Source organism: Mustela lutreola, chromosome 12 (genome assembly GCF_030435805.1).
Source record: "Mustela lutreola isolate mMusLut2 chromosome 12, mMusLut2.pri, whole genome shotgun sequence".
Classification (NCBI taxonomy): Eukaryota; Metazoa; Chordata; class Mammalia; order Carnivora; family Mustelidae; genus Mustela; species Mustela lutreola.
In genome coordinates, this window is record NC_081301.1 from 96,103,715 (window position 1) to 96,129,156 (window position 25,442).

At 49.8% G+C, this 25,442-nt stretch overlaps 1 protein-coding gene across 5 annotated transcripts in view; it reads right to left on the minus strand.

Annotated features, from left to right (window-relative positions):
- The window catches only part of IPPK (inositol-pentakisphosphate 2-kinase), a 47,159-nt gene that overhangs the window by 1,808 nt on the left and 19,909 nt on the right, over positions 1-25,442 (minus strand). The window contains exons 7-15 of one of the 5 annotated variants that reach the window (XR_009346262.1): positions 23,312-23,370; positions 22,887-22,959; positions 19,746-20,025; positions 17,571-17,721; positions 17,064-17,166; positions 5,993-6,119; positions 5,175-5,255; positions 2,225-2,394; positions 1,418-1,497 (exon numbers count right to left, since the gene is read on the minus strand). Coding sequence is in view for 2 of the 5 variants with exons in the window: in XM_059141089.1 (XP_058997072.1) it covers positions 6,235-6,348; positions 17,064-17,166; positions 17,571-17,721; positions 19,746-20,025; positions 22,887-22,959; positions 23,312-23,370 (780 nt within the window). In the remaining 3 variants the exon portion in view is untranslated. Of the gene's footprint in view, positions 1-35; positions 1,136-1,417; positions 1,498-2,224; positions 2,395-5,174; positions 5,256-5,992; positions 6,349-17,063; positions 17,167-17,570; positions 17,722-19,745; positions 20,026-22,886; positions 22,960-23,311; positions 23,371-25,442 lie in introns of those variants that run through there. The other 4 variants (XR_009346261.1, XR_009346263.1, XM_059141088.1 and 1 more) reach the window with 4 other exon arrangements.

Genomic DNA, 25,442 nt, shown 5'->3' on the forward strand with positions numbered 1-25,442 from the left:
TTAGCCCAAGAGAAATTCTAGTTTCCCACACTTACTACTCTCGAAGCTTTAGAAAACATCCCAAAACAACACGAATTTCAAAGCTCCTGCCTGGAAGGGAAGACCAATGAGCACACTCCCGCTCTGACAGCTCAGCAAGGCCGAGACTCTCGCTTAACTCCTGTCCCGAAATACCCTCTGTCGGGAAAAGGGAGCCGTGGCTCAGCTGCTGGGCCGAAGCTACTCCCTCCCAAACGGCAGAAGGTCCCGCTTCCAAGGCCTGAGCTCCAGGCAGCAGGGCCCGGACAGCACCTCTCGGGCCCCCAGCAGGTTTCCCACGACCGAGCCGGCACCTGACAAGGTGACACGCACACAGACAGGCATCGCCTGGTACACGGGCTGCCTGTGTCTGTGTGTCCAGCACAAGTTCCGGGGAGCCCAGGGCGCAGCTCCAGTGCCAAAACGCTCCTGGCTGCGCCCCGGAACTCCTGGGACAGGCGTCCCCGCCCGCCCACATCTGCCAACCAGCCAGCCTGCCCTGCACATTCCCGCACATTTCTCAGTGCATGCCTGTTTGAGGAAGGGCAGCGGGTGACAGCCGCATGCTTCTGTCATCAGACAAGGTGGCTCAGTCCAGTGAACGCGCACTGCAGCCACATCCTCCCGGGATCCCAGGGGTCCTCGTCTAAACAGAACCACCTTTTCGGATTTCAGCTACACCCTAGGAACACCCCTCCTCGTTTCCTGTCCGCTCCATGCCCGCCAGGGAGTAGCAGTCCTGGGAATGTTTAGTTCAAAAGCATCTGAGAAATGGGTGGCCGGCAGCCAACGATAAGGTCATCTTGACCCGGGAACACAAGTCAGAAGAATGTGGAACATTCCACAAACACTGGGTTTGGCACTCTGCGCATCAGTGCTGAAGATGCCGTCTAATTAGCAAGAGAAGATTATCATGCTCATCCTGACTTCCTAAAAAAAGGCAGAGGAGGGGACCGGACAAAGAGAACAACGTCCCAGGAGCGCTGCTGCCAACAGGAAGCTCGACAGGGAACGTGCGGTCCCACAGGCCTGGAAGGGCTGCGAAGGCTGGTGTATCAGGACCTCGTGGGGGATATGCAGCTTCTCAGGCCTCCAAGCATCAGTCAGCACACGGCACCTTGAGAAAAAGGAATTTGTGCCACAGGATCCAAGCTGCTTCTAAGTCTTTGGAGTATTTTCTTAGAAAACAATAGTAATCTCTAACAGGACAATCTTAAGATATTCTCGGGAAATGTCTTTCCAACCAAATCACAAGCTTCAAGAGAGCAGCAGGAGTTAGCAAGCCATGGTGGGTTACGAGGTGTCACAGAGCCCACAGACATCAGCCTGGCAGCAGAAGTGGCCTGCCAGGGTGCTGTAACCGCAGGGACACGAGCGCGGGACGCAGCAGGCAGCTCACCTTGTGTCCTGCAGGCAGGGGGAGAGCGCGATCATGATGGAGCAGTCCTTCGCGGTCATGGCCACCCGGTACTGCTGAACCTACGGCGGGATGGGGAGGTCAGCACCGGGCCCGTACCCCCACCACACGCACCCGGCACCAGGCATGGTCCAGAAATCGGCTGCAGGTCCGGGGTTAAGTGAGGAAGCCCCAGGCCAGCCCGCCCCGCCCTCACTGCAGGTAGCACGCGGAGCCTGACTCCGAACACCAGGACGCAGGCTTGTCTTCAGCAAGGCAGCCGGTCTGCCAGCTTGGAAGTCTGCTACCTGGGCCGCTGGGGTGCTAGGCAGCCTGACGGTGCTGAGCCAGGTCTGTTCCACACACGCCCAGCGCGGCCTGCAAAGGTCACACCACCAGCACGAATGATGCTGCGGGCGGAGGGCTGCCAGGCTCGGTATGAACGCCCTTCACCCCCAGAGTGACCCACAACCGGCCCGCTCAGCAAGACCTGTGACAGCAAGGCTGGGTTCAAACCCAAGCATTGTGGCTCTCAACACTAGGCTGGACCACAAACTCTCACCAGCCTACAACCATGTCTGCCAGGGCCGCTGGTGCAAACCCCACACAGCGTGCTCTGGGGACCCAACTCGTGAGGCCGTGTGTGCCCACCTACATGGCACACATGTAGGTTCTGGAAAGCATCACCTCCGCATAGTCTGGGGCATTTACCCCGCCACCCTTTGATGTCTCACATTATTATCTGAGTTTTTTAGACTGAATAGCTCTCACTTTCACAAAAATAATCATAAAAAAGGAAATGGGCCTTACAGGCTGTCACTGGCCTCAATGTCACGTGCTGAATGATCAGTCTCGCCTTCTGTCTGAGTCCCACTGCACGAAAACATCCAGTTCCCAGCGCACAACCATGCGGGGCACCGCAGGCCGGATGATGGCTTTTTTGGGGCCTACAAAACCTCTTCTATACTTGGTTCATTTGGCTACGAAATCAAGTTATTTCACAAAACATACAAAAAATTCAGTCCAAACGAATTAAAGAGATAAGCGTTTTTAAAAAGAAAATAAGGCAAGCCAGAAAAGACGAACAGATCTGAATTCCCAAAGAGGAAGTGTCTGCGGAACACTGTCCTAATACCAGCGTGGAAGCTCGAGACCGGCAGCAATCATAGACGACTGGCACCAAGGCGTCAAGGGCTAGATCCATTTGGAGGCAGGAGCCACAGGATGGCAGCCTTCTGGGACCTTCAGCCCTGCTTCAAAGAGATCGCTCACGAAACCTGGGGTCAGAGGACCCTAACTTGCCAGGGTTTCCCTGGCCCCCAGTGGAAACAAACCCAAGAATCTCTCTGAAAGAAGACATTATCCTAGGCCTTGCATTATTTGTAAAATAATTATAAAATGTAGTGATTGACAAACAAGTTAAAATATCCAGGTGAACACCTCCAGGAAACCCCAGGCCCAGGCCAGCAGAGGCATACCACGGATGCAGCCACTAGAGGTGCCAGACAGACCTGCTGCTCTGTCCAAGGATGAAAGACAAAATCAAGAACTTGAGAAGAAAGCAGGGGTGCCTGGGTGGCTCAGTGGGTTAAAGCCTCTGCCTTCGGCTCAGGTCATGGTCCCAGGGTCCTGGGATTGAGCCCCGCATCGGGCTCTCTGCTCAGCAGGGAACCTGCTTCCTCTTATCTCTCTCTCTCTGCCTGCCTCTATGTTTACTTGTAATCTCTGTCTGTCAAATAAAATAAATAAAAATCTTTAAAAAAAAAAAAAAAAAGAACTTGAGAGGAAAGCTATAAGATATAAAAATGAACCATATGTAAATTCTAGAGCTGAAAAAATACAAAAACCAATTATTAAGAATGCAAGAGATAGTTTTAACAGATTAGACAAAACTCAAGAGACTTGCTACAACGGAAGACAGGTCCAAGTAAAAAATATCCAGAATGAGGCATGGAAAGTAAGACAGCTGGAAAATACCAAGGAAATGGGCAGAAATCACATCTGAAGATGTTAAGGCCAAATATATTCCAAAACTGAGGAAAGACATCAAGCCACAGACTGAAGAATGACTCCAAAGAAACACAATCGGTTATACACATCACCAAACACAAAGGAAACGTTAAAGGTTATCTTCAGACAACAAGATCATTCCAGATACAAGCTCCAGGACGCAGGGCAGGATGAAAAGCAACCCAAGAGAAGCAACTGTGGGTCAAAGAACACTGACCCTATGTAATAACATCTCCTTGAGTTTAAAACAACAGAATGCACAGCAACAGGATTTAAGTCAAGATGAGAGTAAAACATACTTTGAGAATTTTGCACCATCCAAAAAGAGTGAAGGTACTAGACATTAGACTTTTGTAAATCTACTACTTGCTGCAAAGGTTAGGATAACCACTAAGAAAAAAGCAAAAGACTGTAGATTCCAACAGAGTAAGGAAATGGAATGATTAAAAAAATTACCCAAAAGATTCTAAAAGAGGAGAGGACGAGAAACCTACCACAATAGGTGGTAAAGGATTACACCCAAGTATACGGTCACAAAACAGCAGGAAGGATAGAAAACCAAACCATAAATGCAAAGACAAAGACTAAAAACAAAAGAATAGAAAAGATACGCAGGGCAACTGCTAACCAAAAGAACCTACAGACGTTACACTAGTATCACACAAAGGAAACTTAAGGTAATACCAGACGTAAACACAGTAAAAATTATAAATGACACTTGAAAATGAAAATTTTGATTTACCAGGAAAGTGTAACAATTTTAAGGCACCTTACAATATAGCCTCAAAACAAATAACAGAAAATTCCACAATTATTATGTAAAACTTCAAAACATCCTTCTTTTGAACGAAGCAGACAGTAAAATACGGTGATAGAAGATCTGAACACAATTAACCTGACCTCATGGGAAGTTATAAAACACTGCACCCAACATTTTAAGAAGACACCTTCTTTTTTTAAAGTATGCACAGAAGCATTTTTCAAATAAATTGATCTATAAAACCAAATCATAATACATTTCAAAGGATCAAAAGCCAATCTTAATGAATTTCCAAAGGACCATATGGACTTTGTGTTCTCTCACCATAATGCAATGTTGCTAGTAATCCATACAAAAAAGATAATGAGAATCTCCATGTGTTTGGTAATTAATTCCTTCTAAATACTTACGCGGTCAAAGGAGAAATCTTAATAGTAATCAGAGCATATATTTTACATGAATGGTGTTGAAAATAGAGCTTGTGGAATGAAGCTAAAAAAATGTTTACAAAAAAAAAATAGTGTTAAATACACATTTTAGAAAAAAGTCTAAAACTTAATTAGATAAGCACATCAGAAGTTATAAGAAGAACAAATAATCCAAAGAAGGAAAAAAATGCAGAAATTACCAAAATAGGAAAGAATCACTCAGTATACTAAAGGATCCTATGTTAATTTTTATAGAACAAAAATGATAAACTCTTTGTAGTATGGATTAAAAAAAGAAAACAGAAGACATCAGGAATAAAAGAGCATTTTGAAATCTTATAGAACATTAAAAGAATATAATCAAAAAACTATATGCAAAAATTTTGAAAATTTTAGATGAGACAAATTTCTAGAAAGATATGCTACTAAAATTGACAAAAGAAGAAGTAAATCTGAAACTGAGATCCCAATTTAAAATTTTTCTTCAAAGACAATGATCGGCCCAGATGGTTTTACCTGTGGTTCTACAAAACATGTAAGGAAAAAATAATGTAATTCTTACTTCACCTCTTCCAGAGAACCAGAAAATGAGCAAATATTCTTCAAATGTTTTATGAGGCAGGCATACCCTTGATACCAAGGCCTAACAAAGACATTACAAAAAACTCACATCACTCATCAACATATATGCAGAAGAAACCCTAAACAAAATACTAGCAAACCAAATATATAAAAGTAATAAATTACTGGGCGCCTGGGTGGCTCAGTGGATAAGCCGCTGCCTTCGGCTCAGGTCATGATCTCAGGGTCCTGGGATCGAGTCCCGCATCGGGCTCTCTGCTCAGCAGGGAGCCTGCTTCCTCCTCTCTCTCTCTACCTGCCTCTCTGCCTACTTGTGATTTCTCTCTGTCAAATAAATAAATAAAAATCTTTAAAAAAAAAAAAAAAAAAAAAAAGTAATAAATTACTGTAAAAATTGTACCATTAACCACATTAACAGAAAATAGACAAGTCCTATGATCATCTAATAAAAATAGAAAAAGCATTGATAAAATTCAACAATCTGCTGCTGAGAAAAACTTTTAACGAATTAGGAATAGAATGGAACATCCTTAGTTTTTAACTTATTTATTTAAAAAATAAATAACCCCCCCCCCAAAACCTAGAACACACAATGTACTTAGTACACACAATGTACTTAGTGGTACAGTGGGGGAATTCCCACCGTCACAAACAAACTAGATGCAGTTAAGCACAACAAAATAAGTAAAAGGCCTAAGGATCAGAAAGCAAAAAACCAAATTTGTAGACAGTATGATTCCATACGATGAAAATCCAAAAGCTGTAAGTGACTAGTCAGAATCAATGAGTTTAGGGCACCTGCGTGGCTCCGTCGGTTAAGAGGCGGACTTTGGCTCAGGTCCTGCATCGGGCTCCCCACTCAGTGGCGAGTGCACTTCCTCTCCCGCTGCGCCCCGCCAATCCTCTCTCTCAAATAAATAAAAATCTTTTAAGAAAACAAAATCACTGAGTTTAGCAAGGTTGACACATATAAAGTCAAATAGAAAAATGAATTGCAGGGACACGTGGGTGGCTCAGGCAGTTAAGTGTCTGTCTTCGGCTCAGGTCATGATCCCGGGCTTCTGGGACTGAGTCCCACACTGGTCTCCTTGCTCAGCAAGGCGCCTGCTTCTCCCCGTCTGCCCCTTCCCTGCTTGTGCTCTCACACGCCGTCTCTGACAAATAAATAAAGCCAACACTATAGTCACCAAAATGACTTAAAATTACAAGACCCACAAGCAAGTGGTAGAGAGGTTGAGGAGCAATGGGAGCGACTCTAGCCAGTCGCAGGGAATAGAAGCAGGCAACTGTTTCGCAATGTCTCCTCAAGTCAATATGCTCCTATCTTTGGCCCAAAAATTCCACTCCTAGGAATATCTCCAAGAGAAATGTGTGACATGTTCAGCAAGGTATCTGCGTAAGAATGTTTACAGCAGCTTTATTCGTAACAGCCCGAAACAGGGAACAACCCAAATGTCCATCAACAGTAAATGGATAAATTGTGGTACATCTGTTCAATGGACTGCTGTAAAACAATGCATGTATGGAAATGCATGCAATAATGTGACAATCTCAAACAGTATATATAGAGTTTTTTCTTCTTAAAAAAAAACAACAGATTCTGGGGCACTTGGGTGGCCCAGTGGGTTAAGCCTCTGCCTTCGGCTCAGGTCATGATCTCAGGGTCCAGGAATGGAGCCCCGCATCCGGCTCTCTGCTCAGCAGAAAGCCTGCTTCCCTCTCTCTCTGCCTACTTGTGATCTCTGTATGCCAAATAATAAAACCTTAAAAAAAAAATGGATTCCATATATATAGTTCAAAACCAAAACAAACCAAACTGTAAGAATATAAACCAACAGGGGCGCCTGGGTGGGTCAGTGGATTAAGCCTCTGCCTTTGGCTCAGGTCATGATCTCAGGGTCCTGGGATCAAGCCCCACGTCGGGCTGTCTGCTCGGCAGGGAGCCTGCTTCCCTCTCCATCTCTGCCTGCTGCTCTGCCTATTTGTGATCTCTCTTTCTCTGTCAATCAATAAATAAAATCTTTAAAAAAAATATATATATATAAACCAACAAAATAGTTAATGTGGGGGGAGAAAGAAAGAGGAGTAAGTGACAGGGAAACAACAGGGATTGTGTCTGGCTGCCAGGGTTCCACATCCAGACCTAACTGGTAATTCCATCAAAAGTCTGCTTTGTGACAAATTGGGCTGTACATTTTTTTCTGTGCACTTTTCTGTCTGTGCTATATCTCACAATACAAATGGTTGGGAATAGGGGTGCCTGGGTGGCTCAGTCATTAAGTGTCTGCCTTCGGCTCAGGTCATGATCCCAGGGTCCTGGATGGAGCCCCACATCGGGCTCCCTGCTCAGTGGGAAGCCTGCTTCTCCCTCCCACTCTCCCTGCTTGTGTTCCCTCTCTTTTCAAATAAATAAAATTAAAAAACAAAAACAAAAAAAAAAAAGTGGTTGAAATTAGAAGCTTAGAAAATTAAAATAAAATTCCAAATACTGATTAATATATAGTGTTTTGGGGGGCATGGGAGAAAAGGGCCCTCAACTTTGCAAGAAGGAACATAAAATTGGCAAAATCTTTTTGAAAGGGTAAAACTGACAGAATCTATCAGTCAATTCAGCAATTTCATTTCCTGTAATCTACCTTCAGATATGCCTAGGTGCACTAGAATTGGGAGTACAAAATTGTCAACATTATTTTTAACAGTAACAAAGTAAAAACAACACCCAAAGAAATGACCATGATATGCCCATACTAAAGAGAATGACACTTTCAGGGGGTATGGAGGACTTCCAAGGGCCCTACTACAAAACAACTAAATCCCTGTTAACATATCTTTCAGTGCACTGTGGGGCTTGTAGGAGGTAAGAGAAACACTCACTCAATCCCTTCTTCTTAGCAGTCGCCCTAAAAGAGCCAAACTAGGGTTTTGAGCAAGAAGCAAATGAGAAGGCTGAGCTGTTCTACAGGCAGCTATCAGTGGAAGCACTGTTTCCAGAAAAAAGCCACAGAGTACACGGGTCCAAACTGAGATTTCTCCCTTAAGCCAAGAATCTTCTCTGGAGGAAGGCATCCCCCATTTAGGTCCCCAGGAGTCCCACAAACTAAAGAGCAAACATACGAGCTCAAAATCAACTGTTAAAAACGTAAGCAGACAACACAGCACTGATGAATCACCCAAATTAACAAGGAATTTTTTTTTACCTCTAAGGTGCTATGTATCTGATATCAGATAAAGAATATAAAATAACTTCACTAATTGTTTAAAGAATAAAAGATGACATTTAAAATTGGGCCAACAACAAGGAACTATCAAAAGTACCAAGCAGTGGGGGCGCCTGGGTGGCTCAGTGGGTTAAGCCGCTGCCTTCGGCTCAGGTCATGATCTCAGGGTCCTGGGATGAGTCCCGCATCGGGCTCTCTGCTCAGCAGGGAGCCTGCTTCCCTCTACCTCTCTCTCTACCTGCCTCTCTGTCTACTTGTGATCTCTCTCTGTCAAATAAATAAATAAAATCTTAAAAAAAAAAAAAAAAAGTACCAAGCAGATGTGGAAATGAACCAAACAGAACTTTGATAAATTAAAAAAATATATGACTACTGAAACAGAAAACTCAATGAACAAATAAATTAGCAGATTAGACACAGGTAAAGAAAGAATCTATGAATTGAAGGGAAAAGTGAAGAAACACCCAGAATGTAGTATAAAGAGATAAAAAATAGGGAAGTACAGTTACAACATAAGGAAGATAAAAAGAGGTTTGATCTATATCTAATTCAAGTCTCAGAAGAAGAGAACAGGATAATGGAAAGAAAATATGTGAAGAAAAAAATGGCTGAGAATTTTCCAGAACTAATGGAAGAGATAAATCCACCAATAGAGGAAGCATGGCACATGTACATGAAATTGGATAAACAGAAAGTACACACCTAATCACAATACCCATAACAACACAGAAAGGAGCTCTTTAAAAAGCAGGCATGGAAAAACTCTCCTCCTGAGAAAGGGCACTTAGAGAAGACCTCTCAGCAGCCACATCCAGTCAGATGATGTTACACTGAATGGGCTAATGCTAGGAGAGAAACACTGAACCCCTGACTTGTGCACAGAAAAGATTACCTTTCAATAGTGTGGGGAAATATAAACATATACTGATAAATAGGATGTAGAATTTTCCATAATTTCCACTTTCAGTTACCAATTCTAAAGAGTTTACTTGAAGAAGAGGAAAACTATAAACAACTGCAGGCCCATAAATTAGACAACTTAGATGAAATAGACAAACTCCTAAAAAGACACAAACTATCAAACTGACTCAAGAAGAAACAGTATCATCGGACCTGTAACAAATAAACTGAACTGAGCATCAAAACACTAACCACCTACAAAGAAAAGGCTAAGATGGCTTCACTACTGAAATGTATCAAATATTTTAAAAATAGTATCAATCCTTCTCAAAACCCTCCAAGAAATACAAGGCTGGACCATTCCCAGCCACTTGATAATGCTAGTATTATCTGATACCAAAATCAGAAAAGACATCATAAAAAATGCAAAATTAGAGACCAGTATCTCTTTTTTTTTTTTTTTAAGATTTTATTTATTTATTTGACAGAGATTAAAGGCAGGCAGAGAGAGAGAGGAGGAAGCAGGCTCCCTGCTGAGCAGAGAGCCCGATGCGGGACTCGATCCCAGGACCCTGAGATCATGACCTGAGCCGAAGGCAGCGGCTTAACCCACTGAGCCACCCAGGCGCCCCCAGTATCTCTTTTGAATATGAACACAATAATCCTCAACAATATCACAGCAAACTGAATCTAGCAACATGTACGAAGGATCATATGCCATGACCAAGTACCATTTATACCTGGAATCTGAGGCTGGTTTTAACATCCAAAAACAAATGAATGTGATATTCCATATCTACAAAATAAAATTTTAAAAACCCCAAACATGAGCATCTCAATTGCAGCAGAAAACATTTGATAAACTCCAACATCCCTTCTTGATAAAAACACTCAACAAATTAGGGAAAGAAGCAACCTTCTTCAACCTGGTAAAGGGTATCTATGAAAAACCCAGAGCTAGCATCATACATAATGATGAAAGACTGAACACTGTCCCAACAAGCCCAGGAAGAAATCAGGATTCTCTGTTCTTGCAACATCTATTCCACACTATACTGAAAATTCTAGTGAGGGCAGCTATGCAAGAAAAAGAAAAGGCAACCGAATTGGAAAGGAAGAAAGCTATCTCTAATCACAGATGATCTTGCATAGGGAGAATTCTAAGAAACCTACTAAAAATCTGTTAGAATAAAGGAATTAAGCAAGGTAGCAAGTTACAACACCAATATACAAAAACAAATTTCTATATACTTGTGACAATCAATTGGAAAACAATTAAAAATACATTTAGAACATCAAAAACTATAAAGAACTTCTCAAACTCAACACACACAAAACAGATAATCATGTCAAAAAATGGGCAGAAGACCTGAACAGACACTTCTGCAAAGAAGACATACAAATGGTTAACAGACACATGAAAAAATGTTCACCATCACTAGTCATCAGGGAGATTCAAATCAAAACCACATTAAGATACCACCTTATACCAGTTAGAATAGCCAAAATTAATGAGACAATAAACAACGTGTGTTGGAGAGGATGTGGAGAAAGAGGAACCCTATTACACTGTTGGTGGGAATCCAAGTTGGTGCAGCCACTTTGGAAAACAGTGTGGAGCTTCCTCAAGAAATTAAAAATAGAGCTTCCCTATGACCCTGCAATTGCACTACTGGCTATTTACCCCAAAGATACAGATGTAGTTTAAAGAAGGGCCATCCCATCTACCCCATCTACCCCAAGGTTCATAGCAGCAATGGCCACGGTCACCAAACTGTGGAAAGAACCAAGATGCCCTTCAACGGACGAATGGATAAGCAAGATGTGGTCCTTATACACTATGGAGTATGATGCCTCCATCCGAAAGGACGAATACCCAACTTTTGTAGCAACATGGATGAGACTGGAGGAGATTATGCTGAGTGAAATAAGTCAAGCAGAGAGAGTCAGTTATCATATGGTTTCACTTACTTGTGGAGCATAAGAAATAACACACAGAACATGGGGAGATGGAGAGGAGAAGGGAGGTGGGGAAAATTGGAGGGGGGAGACGAACCATGAGAGACTGTGGACTCTGAAAAACAATCTGAGGGTTTTGAAGGGGCGGGAAGTGGGAAATTGGGTGAGCCTGGTGGTGGGTGTTATGGAGGCGCGCATTGTATGGAGCACTGGGTGTGGTGCATAAGCAATGAATTCTGGAACACTGAGAAGAAATTTTTAAAAATTAAAAAAAAAATCATACCACTTCCCTTAAAGACTATCATAGTAAGATGATTCACAACAGGGGCGCCTGGGTGGCTCAGTGGGTTAAGCCGCTGCCTTCGGCTCAGGTCATGATCTCAGAGTCCTGGGATCGAGTCCCGCATCGGGCTCTCTGCTCAGCGGAGAGCCTGCTTCCCTCTCTCTCTCTGCCTGCCTCTCCATCTACTTGTGATTTCTCTCTGTCAAATAAATAAATAAAATCTTTAAAAAAAAAAAAAAAAAAAAAAAAAAAAAAGATGATTCACAACATACTAAAAACTTTTTTCAATTGAAAAAAAAAAGACCATCAAAAACAATAAAACATTCAGGAATAAACTTAAGAGGTACAAAATGCACACACTGAAAACTACGAATGACTGTTAAAAGAAAACTGAAGATCTAAATAGATTGGAGGGGCGCCTGGGTGGCTCAGTGAAGCCTCATGAAGCCTCTGCCTTCAGCTCAGGTCATGATCCCAGGGTCCTGGGATCGAGCCCCGCATTGGACTCTCTGCTCCACAGCAAGCCAGCTTCCCTTCATCTCTCTCTGCCTGCCTCTCTGCCTACTTGTGATCTCTGTCAAATAAATAATAAATTTTTATAAATAAATAAGTAGGAACGCATCCCATGTTAATAAATTGAAAAGACTTACTATTGTAAAGATGGCTGTTCTAACTAAAGTAATCTACAGATTCACCACAATCCCTATCTCAAGCCCAGCTGGTTCTTTGTAGAAACTGGCAAACTGATTCTAAGATTTATATGGAATCACAAGGGGCTCCAAATAGCAAAAACAATCTTTAAAAAGAATAGCAAAGTTAGAAAATTACACTTCCCAATTTCAAAACTTACTAAAAATCAACAGTAATCAAGACAGGGTGCTGGTGTAAGTATAAACATATACACCAAAGGAACACCACTGAGCATTCAGAAATAAACCCATACGTCTACTGCCACCTGATCTGAACAGGGGTGCCAAGACCATTCAGTGGAGTTTAAAAAGCAGTCTTTTCAACAAATGGTGCTGAGACAACTGACGTCCACAGCAAAGAATGAAGCTGCAACCCTACCCTCAAATCATATACAAAAATTAACTCAGAGTGGATCAAAGAACTAAGTGTAAGAGCCGTAAAACTCTTAGAAGAATACAAAATATTCATGAGTTTGGATTTAGCAATGGGTTCTTAGATATGACACCAAAAGCACATATACAAGAAAAAAATGGATAAATTAACCTCAGCAAAATAAAAAAAACATTTTCAGGGGCACCTGGGTGGCTCAGTCGGTTAAGCGTCTGCCTTCAGCTCAGATCATGATCCCAGGGTCCTGCGATCAAGCCCTGCGTCAGGCTCCCTGCTCCATGGAGAGCCCGCTTCTCCCTCTCCTGCCTGCCACTCGCCTGCCACTCTGCCTACCTGTGCTATCTCTCTCTGTCAAATAAATTAATTAAATCTTTTTAAAAAATCAAAAACATTTCTACATCAAAGGGCATTTCCAGAAAGTAAAAAGACAACGGAATTGAAGAAAACTACTTGCATACCATATCTGATAAGTCCCCACTTTCCATAATATACAGAATTCTTACAACTCAGCAAGACAAATTATATCATTTAAAGTGGGCAAAGGGCCTGAGCAGACATTTCTCCAAAGGTATACAAACGGGCAACAAGCACACGAAAAAATGCTGTGTTTGTCACAACAAGATACCACTTTATACCCACCAGGATGACTAAAATCAAAATGATAAATAGTATCAGTGAAAATACAGAGAAGGGGCGCCTGGGTGGCTCAGTGGGTTAAAGCCTCTGCCTTCAGCTCAGGTCATGGTCTCAGGGTCCTGGGATCGAGCCCCGTGTCGGGCTCTCTGCTCAGTGGGGAGCCTGCTTCCCCGTCTCTCTCTCTCTGCCTGCCTCTCTGCCTACCTGTGATCTCTGTCAAATAAATAAGTAAAATCTTAAAAACAAAACACAGAGAAGTTGGAAACCTCACACACTGCTGGTGGGAATGGAAAATGGGACAGCCGCTCTGGAACCGTCTGGCAGATTCTGATGAAATTAAACATAAGTTACCAATTGACCCAGCAGCTCCCCTCCTAGGTATATGCTCAAGAAAAGTAAAAACATGTGCACTCAATTAGTACACAAATAAATATTTACAGCGGCATTATTCGTAATAGCCAAAATGCCCACCTTTTAATAAATGGACAAAATGTCACGTATCTATAGAATGGGGTAGTCTTCAGCTCTAAAAGGAACGAGGTGTTCACACTGCTACGATGCGGATGGACCCTGAGAACTTGCTACGCGCAGGAAGCCAGTCGCATCGGACCAGGGGCAGGATGAGGCCGGCTGCACGCAGCGTCCGCAGGGGCCCCATCCCGAGCCGCCAGGAGCTGGGGCTGCTTCGGGCCGGAGGGTGCGGAGAAGGGGGAGGACAGCGAGGGGTGGGGTTTCTTTGAGGGGATGAAAATGTTCTGAAATTGGTGAAAAGACCCCGAGTTATACACTCTGCACAGGGCATTTGTATGGTCTGTAAGTTACAGCCCCAGAAACCCGCTACCGCAGTAAGGAAACCGGAAGGACCGGAGAGGCCAGAACCTCGGGCCAGGCTACAGGGGAGCGACGCTGTGCACTGCGGCTCCGAGAGAACAGGCGAGGCAGGGCCAGGCGCCCGCGGCGGGAGCGGGGTGCGGCGGCGGGAGGACCCCGGCAGAGCCCGTTCCCTCCGCGAGCGTCCGTGCGGCGGCGAAGTCCCCGATTAGCAGAGACTCGAATGTGGACAAGGAACCAGTACAGGGCCCAAGGACGCGCGACTTCCAAACCAACAGAGCGGACGCGCCGGGGTGCCGGGAGGCTCTGGGCTGAGCGTCTGCCCCTGGCCCCGGCGATCCCGGGCTCCTGACCGAGCCCCGCGGCAGGCCGCGCTCAGCGGAGGCGGCTCGTCCCCTGTTCTGCGGCCTCCCTCCTCCGACCCACCTCGGCTCGCGCTCTCGCAAGCAGAGCTTAAAAAAAACGCTGACAAGCGAAAGTAGGAAACTAGAGGCCAAGTCCAGGCGGCACCTGTGTCACCACCGCGCGGCTGCACTCCTTTGGTTTGTCCGTGGCTGCGCGATGCCCCCAGGGCGCGGAGCAGGTGTAACAGGCCCGCTGGCCTGCGAAGCCCCCGGGGGCTACCGTCCGGCCCTTTCCCAAACGAGCGTGGGCTCCGGCTGCGAATTCTGCACAACAGAGAGCGAGGGTCTCTCTGCGCTGCGGCTTCCTGAGCCTCGGGATGAAGGCCGCAGCCCCTCCTCTCCCGTATCGCCAGCGGCACAAAGCTCCACAAGTTCTCGCAAGGACGGTCCGCAGCCTCAGAACGTTCTCCCGCGCCCCACCTCCCCCTTCGCGGCCGTGCTCCCCAAATTCCAGCCGCCGGAGCCCGAGACCCTGACGCGGGGAGGCAGAGGCCGCGCTCCGCACAGAGCCCCGCCGCACTCCGCCACACGGGCGCCGGCCCCCCGCGCGGTGACGGAGACCGAAGGTCTGGAAAGACGCACGGCTGGGCGCGGGTGTGGCTGCTCGGGCAGGAGCACGATGGGCTCGCTGTCGCATCTTCCTTGGGACTGGCTGAGGTAACAGCAGGTTCACGTGCAGGTGTCAGAGATACTGCAGAGATCCTGAGGACCCTTGACCAGGCCTCCCTCGGTGACATTTTGCAAAAAAACTACACGGTGACCCAGACCACACCACAATCGGATTCCAATCTGTGTGTGTATGCGCGTGCACAAGTGTGGTCACACGTGTCGGTCCGCACATCGGCCACAGTGAGGGACAGAGCACGCCCACGACCACAAGGATGCCTTGTGTTGCCCTTTTGCGGCCACAGCCACCTTCCTTCCACCGCCTCCCCAAACCGCGGCCGCCATCAGCACGCTCACTCCAGCATCACACAAACAGTCCTAGTGTGTGACCTGGGCTGTCTCTGTCACTCCGCACAGTGCTCCGGAGACTCAGCCAGGTCATCTGTGGCCCAGCCCTGCCCCTGTGTGCAAGCCACCAGGCCACCTGCTGGTGGACACTGGGTTGTGTCCAGCGCTCAGGGCGTGTGAGCTCGAGCAATCCCTTTTCTGTGACACCTGCCCGGGGGTGAGAGGCCGACGTGTAGGAGACGTGCAGGCTTAGTTCTGTGAGAAGCTGCCACTGCTTCCCCAGTCGTTTCCTGGTTTCCAGCTTTCCCCCAGCACAGGTGTGGGACCCCTTTCACGACACCGGCACCCAGCCCCGTCCCAGCAGCACCCCGGCCCTGGGCCAGTGTGGTGCGCAGCACAGCCATTCCAGTAGGGATAGTGATGGCCCAAGTCTCTTACCGCAAGACTATGTTTATGTATGAGGTTAAAAACTGAAGTTGAGAAGTAATCCACGTTTATCTGGTGGCAATCACGAAAAATAAGAGAAACGTATGAAAAAAATTCTGCTTCTCTTGAAAATGCAGGAGTGCCTGTCCCTAGTCCTAAATCAGCGCACCCAAGTCGTAGGCAACACGGGAGACTCTGGTGCAAAGACTCCACGTCTGGATCTCTCCCCACCCCGAGCACCTCAGAGCCTTCCCCATGACCTCCCCCGTCCTCTTCCTCGATGCTGTGACAGCTGTACGAGAGGGAGCGGCCCAAGCCAAGGGGGGACCAGACACAAGATGGGGACCAGCACGGGGGGCCGCTGCCCGCCCACACAGAGAGACGGCCACTCGGCTGGGCATCCCTCTGCCCCTCACTCCCGCTAGAGGCTCCCTCACCGCACTGGTGTTCAGCAAAACTGACAGCCCAGTGAAGCCTCTGGATGTCTCTCAGAATGAGATTTTTAAATGCAGAAGATAAACAGCAAAATGACTCTTATCAAATACCAGAATGTTTTCTTTAAACAATACGCGACACGGTCCCACACCACAAAACCCCAGGAGTGATGACTAAAGGTAGTGCAAGATGTGCGTAGCCGCTACTGTGAGAAATGAATAGTCTGCTTCCCTCAGCGGCCAAGCTGGGGTCCTGCTGACCCAACGGTGGTTGTCGCCACATTCACAAATGGAGGAAATGCAGCATTTCAGAGATTACTGAAAATAAAGATGCTGTTTTCTTGCTACCCACGTCCAGTGAGTCCCTGACTCCCCACAGAGCAGGACCAGGCCTGGGGGAGCCTCCCACGCATGGCCACGGGTGGCTTCGGGCCCTTCCCGCGAGGGAAGGCTGCGGAGAGGGAAGTGCAGAGCGGCGGCCCTGGGTCCCGGCGCCCACACAACGGTGGGAGAGGGCTGGGTCCGGGTGAGCCGGAGCCTCGGGAGGAAGGGAGATCTAAGGCTCTGGGTCACCCCCTGTGTGGGTCACCTGAGGAAACAGCCATGTTTTTTTTTTTTTTACTCCTCAGTTTTTCTGCTTTAAGCCCCCGGGGCAGGTAAGGAGAAACAACATGCCTTAGGAAAGCCCCAAGTTACTGTTAAGAGCCTAGAGAGCGCAAAGTGTTTCCAGAAAGGTCTGCCCACCTTCGTCAGTGCAAAGGCCACCGTCCCATCGTCCTCAGTGGAAAGATCAAGCAGCTTCTGATAAAACGCTTCATCATAAGGCCCGTCTATTTGCAATGTTTTTCTGAAAGAAAAAGCACAAAAAAAGGATGGCAAAACTGCCTGGAAACAGTTTCTCGAGTAACAATTTAACACTCACACATCTGCCTTAAACATCTCAAAGGTCCACCTCTTCCTAACACCAAGCTTCGTTCTGAAGCAGCAATTTTAGACCGGGGGGTGGGGGTGGGGGGTTGGGGGCTTGGGGGCCCCATCCCAGTCAACCTGGCCACAAGTCTGGCCGGCGGTGGAGCAGCACTGCCCCCTGCAGGCTCAGCTGACACAGGACAGGGGACCGCAGGCCCGCGGCGGCTGGACGGGTGGTCCTCCTGCTGGGGCGGCCCCTTCCCCATCCCCGTCTTGCCCTCAGGAATGCTCAGGGCCCACTCAGCCTAGTAAGAGCAGGGGAGCCGAGGGCCTGGGCCTCACCTCTCCTCAGGAAACTCCTCCAGGTACCGTTCGACCCGCCGGTACAAAGGGTAGAGGCCTTCGATGTCCAGCAGGTCCAACATCTGCACCTGGAGGGTTTTGTACAGAAGACAGCCCTTCGGTAACCCCGAGCACTCCGGGCTGTTTTTTCCTACCAAGAACATCGGGAAAACAAGAGGTTTACTGTCAAGGACTGAAGGGAGCCTGGGCACGGGCCACACCCTGCCTCACGGAGCTGCTGGGGCACAGGGCCAGGCGCCAAAGAGACAGGCAGGGGACCTGTGTGTCGCTCTGTGCTGCTCCCTCTCGAAGGCTTTCAGCTCGTCACAGCAGCCTGGGCTTCAGTGCAGACGGCTCTTGGTCTGGATTAGCCAGACACAAAAATTGAAAATGCCCACACTGATGTCCCCAGATCTGTGAGACCGGGTCTGCAGAGCCCAGAGCCACAGCCCATGCTGACAGGTGGGTGGCCACACAGGACGGCAGTCACAGCCGCCGCTGATAAACCCACAGCACGGAGCCATCACCACAGGGTCAGCATGGCACCAAGTCCGTTTCAGCTGCAAGCGTCACACACAGGTCCCGGATGTGCACCAGGTGCCACGTGGGCTGGGGAGACAGGGTCCCGGCCCATGTCTCCCCGGTGAAGGGGGCAGCCGTGTACGGTACAGACACTGACCTCTGACCCCCCACTGCAGGCTGGGGCCATTTGCTGAAATTACAGGCCACACAGTGAGATACCTACCTCCTGGTCAATAAAAATTCAAAAAATACAACTGCAGACACACAATTGGTCATTAGGCCAAAATACAAGATTACAAAGTAGCGTCTAGAGCGTGATTTGTCATTCTAGACTGCACGTCCCGTGGGTCATGCCTGTGTCAGCCTCTGTGTCCAGGGAAGCCCTGAAGAAAAGTCCCAGGAGCCAGCGGCGCCTCAGCATCGACCGGTGTCCTCCCAGACCCAGCGTGCCATCTACTTCAGAGCCCCAATAACGGGCATAATTCGACCACAATTAAATGATCGAGTGTCGCTTTTTTAAGAAAGTCACAGGGGCACCTGGGTGGCTCATTCAGTTAAGCATCTGCCTTCGGCTCAGGTCATGATCCCAGGGTTCTGGGATGGAGTCCCACATCGGGCTCTCTGCTCGGGGAGCCTGCTTCTCCCTCTCCCTCCGCCTCTGCTCCTCCCCCTGCTCATGTGCACACTCTTTCTCTCAAATAAATAAATAAAATCTTGGGGAATCTGGGTGGCTCAGTGGGTTAAGCCTCTACCTTCGGCTCAGGTCATGGACTCAGGGTCCTGGGATCAAGCCCTGCATGGGGCTCTCTGCTCAGCAGGGAGCATGCTTCCCCCTCTCTCTGCCTGCCTCTCTGCCTACTTGTGATCCCTGTCTGTGTCAAATAAATAAATAAAATCTTTAAAAAAAAAAAAAAAGAAGAAGAAGAAGAAAAAGCAAGCCACAAAATTCATTTGTGTTAAGAAAAATCTGGCAGGAGGGGCAGTCCACGGGACGGGCCGTGCCCGGGGAGCTGCTCGGCACACATGGCAGCGTGAGAAGCCGCAGGGCCGTGGTCCCCGGCACCACCCCTGCAGCAGCCACGAGGGACCACAAGGCCTTCAGCCCGAAGCACAAACGATCTGAGTCTTCCTTGTCAGCCCCTGAAGGAAGCTCCCGGCGACAGCGCCACACGGCACAGGCCTGTGCGTGGCGTGGAGCCCGCCAGCAGATGGCCCAGGGACAAACGAGGAGGCTGGGAACATGCAGGGCAAACCCCAACCCACCGCCGCTGGGCTGCCTCGAGGCCGGGACGCCCACGGAGTCACAGCAGCCGACTGGCAAGTGGGAGGTGCAGGGCTGCAGAGGGCCCAGAGCTGTGGGACTCCGGCCCTCCGAGCCCCGGCTCTCCACCCGCCGGGGAAAGCCTGCCCCACAGGGCGGCCGTGCCGACGAGCCGTGGTCGCAGGAAACTCCAGGCAGCTACAGAGGACGCACAGAGCCGGCGGTTTAGGGCAAACCCTACAGCCCGGCTGAAGGATGAGGCCGGGAGTCTCACCAGCAGGGCTGGGAGGCAGGGCGAGCCCCAGGCTGCTCCCGCAAGAGCTCCGTGAGGCCAGGCAGGCCCCGGGCACCCCCGCCCCGCTCTGCCCGCCCCCGCGCCCGGCGCGGCCTACCTTGGCGGCGCAGGCTCCTGCCGAAGGGGCTGGCTTCGCAGACACGAGGGCCCCGCGGCGCAGGCCCCCGCCTCAGGGCACCCGCCTGGCCCTTGTCCGAGCCGCTCAGCAGCACCCGCGTGATGACCCGCACCAGCTCCCGGATCACGGCCCTGGTGCAGTGGGGCCCACCGGCCAGGCCGTTGGAAGGGAAGAAGAAGGGCTTCAGGTGGTGCGCGAGCTCGGTCCAGTCCGCCACGGGGCTGCGGGCGTCCGCGCAGCCATAGATCAGCTCCCCGTTCTGCGGGCAGGGGACACACGGGGACACGTCAACTCCACGGGGGCGGTGGGCAGGACACCTTCGTCTCTGCCCGCAGGGCACGCAAAGGGACCCGACAGCCTACATTTGTGCCGTCTGGGCCCAGCACACCATGGCCCCTCCGGGGGAACCCGTCACGCACTGTGTCGCTGGCCAAGACGCAAATCCAAGACGCAAATCCAAGAACGTGGAACAGAACGAATGTTCTCAGAAACCAAAGACTGGTCCCGGCCTAAAATACGAAGCCTCAGGAGAACACGCACCACACTGAGCCTCAGGCAAACACAGCCCAAAGCCCCAAAGACACCCCCCCCCAGCCTGTAACCGGAGAGGCCACGGGACACCTGTGCTCCTGAGGACACAGTGTCAGTCTGACCCCAAGCAGACAAACTTCTTGGTCAGTGTGGATGTCCGTTGGACACCCACACCTCGAGGACTTCTGTCCTCCCCAATGGGCCGGGCCATACTTCCTGCCAGGGCAGGTGAGGCTGCCCGCGTCACCAGCACGGACCATATCGTCCCCAAGGCCATTCTGCCTTTCAAAACCAAGTCTGGCAAAGACACTTCCATGCCACCAGCATTCCCAGAGCTGCAAGCAGGGCTGCCCAGTGCACTGACCCTGTGACCCCTGAGGGACCCCGCTCCCCACACGCATGAGCAGCAGCCAACCATGGCAAAGTGACCAACTCCTTGTCCCCTGACTCCCTGATCTGAGAAATGGTGTGGTTAGCAGCCTCCAGCCAGTCCCCAGTGGTCCCCACACTCACACCGTGTAGCCTCTCCCCATGGCGGAGTGGGAACCAACACCCCAGTCGTGGCAAGACCATGTTATAAAAGATGCTACAACCTCCCTCTCAAGCCGCTCTTCTCAAGCCACAATGCCTCGCTGAGCAGCCCCCGGGGCACCCACCGCTACCTCCTGCCCAAGCCAGGAACCAAGGTGTCCTGCCCACACCATTAAGGACACCATCCGGGAGCCGAGACTCACGCCCTAGCCAAACTGTCAGAGAGGACACAGCCTCAAGGGGCACCCAGAGCCAGCGCCAACTAAGCTGCTCAATTCCAGACCACAGAAACCGTGAGGGCCGGCGGCGCACAAGGAGGACAGTCACTGCCGTCCCCAGGTGGCACCTGGGCATCAATTCAGTCCATGACATGTGGACTGGGCATTCGTCCCTCATCCGGGCCCTGGGATGCAGGAGTGCGCATGATGCCTCCCGGGGGGTCTCCTGTCACATGTCGGAGCAGGAGGCACACAACTGAGGTCACTGCTGACCACGGGAGCCAGGGAAGCCATCCCGAGAAAAGTGACCCCGAGATGGGTCTAACAGCAGGAAGAAGGTGTGCCAGGCAAAGGGCCCGCGGGAGCTCCTGGTAGGGAAGGAAACCAAGGCGAAGTGCTGAGCTAAACCAGGCACTGGGGGCTGCCACCAAGAGAGGGGCCAGGGCTGGGACTGTGGTCCAGTGCAGGAGCTGCCATGGCCCATGAAGGCTCCCCCTCCAGGCCTGGGAGCTGCTGAGTGAGCAGAATCCTCTTCTCCCCAGGGTCCAAACTCCACGCAAGGACAGATGACTGTGACATCAGTGGAGTGCCAGCATCCCCGGCTCCATGACAAGGCGCCATGTCCCCCGCGTCTCACAAGTGTCCAGGTTGGATTGACAGGGCCACAGCTTTGGGGTCTGTGCAGAGCCCTCAGGCACACAGGGAAGGAGCTCCCAGAGCGGGCAGTGGTGGTACCGGCCGAGGCCAGGAAACAGCTCACACCTGACCCTGAAAACCAAAGCCTGGCTCCAGAGCGACGACAGAATGTCCAGAATGCGCAGTGTCACTCCGGCGAGTTCTGAAAAGCCATCCCGTGTCACTTCTCTCAATCCCGGCCCCAGGGCACGCCCGGTCAGCAAAGGATCCGCCGGGAAAACCACCCACCCTACTAAAGTTTCCACATCAATCCCCAGAGGAGAGAGAATCGTCTTCGGGATGGAAGTGGAAGATCTCTTCTGTCTTTGTAACGATTAAAAATAAAAACTGCCGTGAAAGAGGCCCTTCCTCTAGCTCTGGGAAGCGGGAGGCAGATGGGCTCAAGCCCATTCACTCCAACCAAACTTCTGAGCCAGATCGGGGAAACCAAGTCAAGAAGAGCCTCCCTGCCCACAGTCCCCGTCTTGGTCTGAGGGGCCTCCGTGGGCAGAGCAGCGCCATCCACCCGGAGCAGGACACAGAGGGCACAAGGCCGTGCGGACAGAAAAGCCCCCCTTCTCCACACAGACACAGCGCTCGTGAGCCCAGACCGGGCCACAGAGCCACACAAACCGCTTACTGGGGATGCAGCTGGGGCAAGGGGCAGTGTCCACGCAGAGGAGAAAGGAAATGGCCGGAGGCCCTGAGCGGACACGTTTCCGACACAGGCCGCACCAAAAGCCTGTCCGCACGCGGCCAGGAGCCAGAGCCGCTGAGATTTCATTCACTGACAAGATCAGGGAATTACACGTTCCCTAAATCACCCGCAAACCAAGGCCTAGGTGTGGCCGCTCTCTCGGAGGTGCACAGAGGGACACAGCCTGATGGACTCGGGGCCATCCTGTCCCAGGACCAGAGCTGGGCTGTGTGCATCCAGGGAGCCAAAGCCGCCTGGTGGTCCAGGAGCTAACGTCCCACACTCCAGGGGTCACAGGATGCCACGCCTGTAGGACGAGGCTTGGAGAAGACCAAAGCACTTTGCACCAAGGCAGCCCCAGCCCAGGTGCCCGCATCTACCAGGACTAAAGCGCCACCGGCTGGCCCACCCTAGTGTGGACACCCACTGCCTTCTGCTGAAACACCACGGAAGAGAGGCCACGCTCACCTTAAATATCTTTAAGTTGTTCTGAGCTTCCTGTAACAGGCTCTTCAAGGCAAAGTGCATTCTCTGCTTATTTCTAAAAAGAAAGACACTATGGATAGAATTACAAGAAGCCTTTGCTTTCACCTGCCTGTGGCTCAGGGGACCAGATGCAGGGGACACGCCTATATGGGTTGCTTGGAGGCTTCATTCAGGCTCTGGGGGCTAAGGAGCCACATGCCCCCAGCCCTTCTCAGGGAGGCCCCCCCATCACTGCCCCAACGCCCCTCTGCTCCCCAGCTGCTGCCTCCCACAGCTGAGCCGACCCCAGGCAAGAACCCTGCGCTCTGCCCGGGACCCTGGCTGCCTGCCGGCTAGTGGCCCCCCTCCCCAGCACCTCCATCCCCACGAAAGGCGGCCCTGAGGACAAAGGAGAAGTGCTCTCTTACCCTGAGTAGAGGTCGAGGGGACAGTATTTGCTTATCTGCTTCCACTTCCCGGTTGCCACCTGTTAAGAAAGCACAAGCGCCATAAATGCCCGGCTGGGGCAGCACGGGGCCCACGCGTCTGTGAGAGGACAAGGGCGCAGAAGGTCCCCGTGGAGGCGGCACCTCCAGGGCCACATCGTCACTAGCTGCGGTGGGGCTTGACTGCCGCCCCAGGGACCCTCGGTCCCCCCACCGAGCCTCAGGTGGCTGCCGGCCCAGCTCTCCCCATGAGCAGGGGCAGTGGCAGTGGCAGCACATGGTCTCACAAAACGACACAGCCACATTCTGGTCATCAGATGAACAAATCTTTATAACTGTAATATTCAGGAAGAGGAGCTCATAATTATGCGGCTCATAATTTCATGTTTGGGGGGAGAAGATAAATCGGCACAACCTTCCGAAATTCAACTTGCTGGTTTCCATCAAAATTTCTTTTTCTTTTTCTTTAAGACTTTTTATTTCTTTATTTGACAGAGGGAGACACAGTGAGAGAGGGAACACAAACAGGGCGAGTAAGAGAGAGAGAAGCAGGCTCCCTGCCAAGCAGAGAGCCCGATGTGGGGCTCGACCCCAGGACCCTAGGATCATGACTGAGCCAAAGGCAGACGCTGAACGGCTGAGCCACCCAGGCACCCCTCCATCACAATTCAATGTGGGCATCCCCTGACTTGGCAAACCTACGAGGAGTCATGAGATCAAGGACGTTCACTGCAGTCTGACTGTGCTAGTGAGGCCTGGAAACAACTTCGAAGGCATCTGCTCTCACGCGCCAGGACACAGAAGTCTGCATGCTAATGATGGAATGAATGAACGATATCCAGCTACTTACAGAAAGAGGCAAAAGTGAAAAATTACCAACATTTATTCAAGGAAAAAGGCAATCTGCATAAATGGAAATGAGTTACTTTGCTAAAAAAAGGGGGGGGGCCTCCATAGGTGCATATATCCAAATACACAGTGAAAAAGCCTTGAAGGATACACAATAATCAATCCTCAAGGGTTAGTTAAGTGAAAAGAGCAATTAACAGAAAGACTATATATGGCGAGGTCCCATATTTGCTTTACAGAAGTACATGTGTACATGTACAGGTAAGCACACGCCAGAACACATGTGGGAAAGGCATCATCTCATTTCCACCTGGATGACATGTATTATTTGTGTTGCCACCAAGAGAAGTCTGGAAGATGTACCAACTGACAAGACGGGTTACCCCTGGGAAATCCCGTATTTTATCAGTTAAATGCACACATATTGCTTCACAGTAAAAACCAGCTCCTAAAATAGCCATCAACTGAATGGTGACAATGAAGACCATCTCCTAAAGGGAATGGCTGACATACCATCTTTTCCCGAAGAGCCTGGAAAGTTTTAACACCACAAAGATGGGGGTGCCTGGGTGGCTCAGTGGGTTAAGCCGCTGCCTTCAGCTCAGGTCATGATCTCAGGGTCCTGGGATCGAGCCCCGCATCGGGGTCTCTGCTCAGCGGGGAGCCTGCTTCCCTCTCTCTCTCTCTCTCTCTGCCTGCCTCTCTGCCTACTTGTGACCTCTCTCTGTTAAATAAATAGAAGCTTTAAAAAAACAAAAAACAAACAAACAAAAAAAATCACCACAAAGAAGGAGCGGGTTAGGAAAAATTATGGAATAAATACCTCTGGAAATTCTTTCCTCCATGAGGGCAATGAGAAAACTGGCAAAAACTGTCAGAATCAAAATTTCAAAATTCTGAAAATCAACCAAAGGCTTGCAACAATCTGGAGCATTTACTCAAGACAAATGGCCAAGTGCCGGAACAGTGAGCTGCGCGCCATGTTCAATGCTCTCTTTCCATCCTTCTCTCTAGCTCCAAGGAAACCTTAAAAACCAACAACCCCACTCCTGGTGAAACAGAAGCCTGCCAGCCACCAGAGGGGGCTGAACCAGGCACGAGTTTCTCCAAACCCGCATTCCCAAAGAATGGTCATTATGTCTTTGTCATTATCTCTTGATTTCCCATCTTTGTTAACTGATTCAACTTACCAAGTGCAAAAGGGTCATTTTCCCAAGAGGCATTTGTGAAAAGAGTCAGAGGCAATTGTTTAACTTCATGGCTA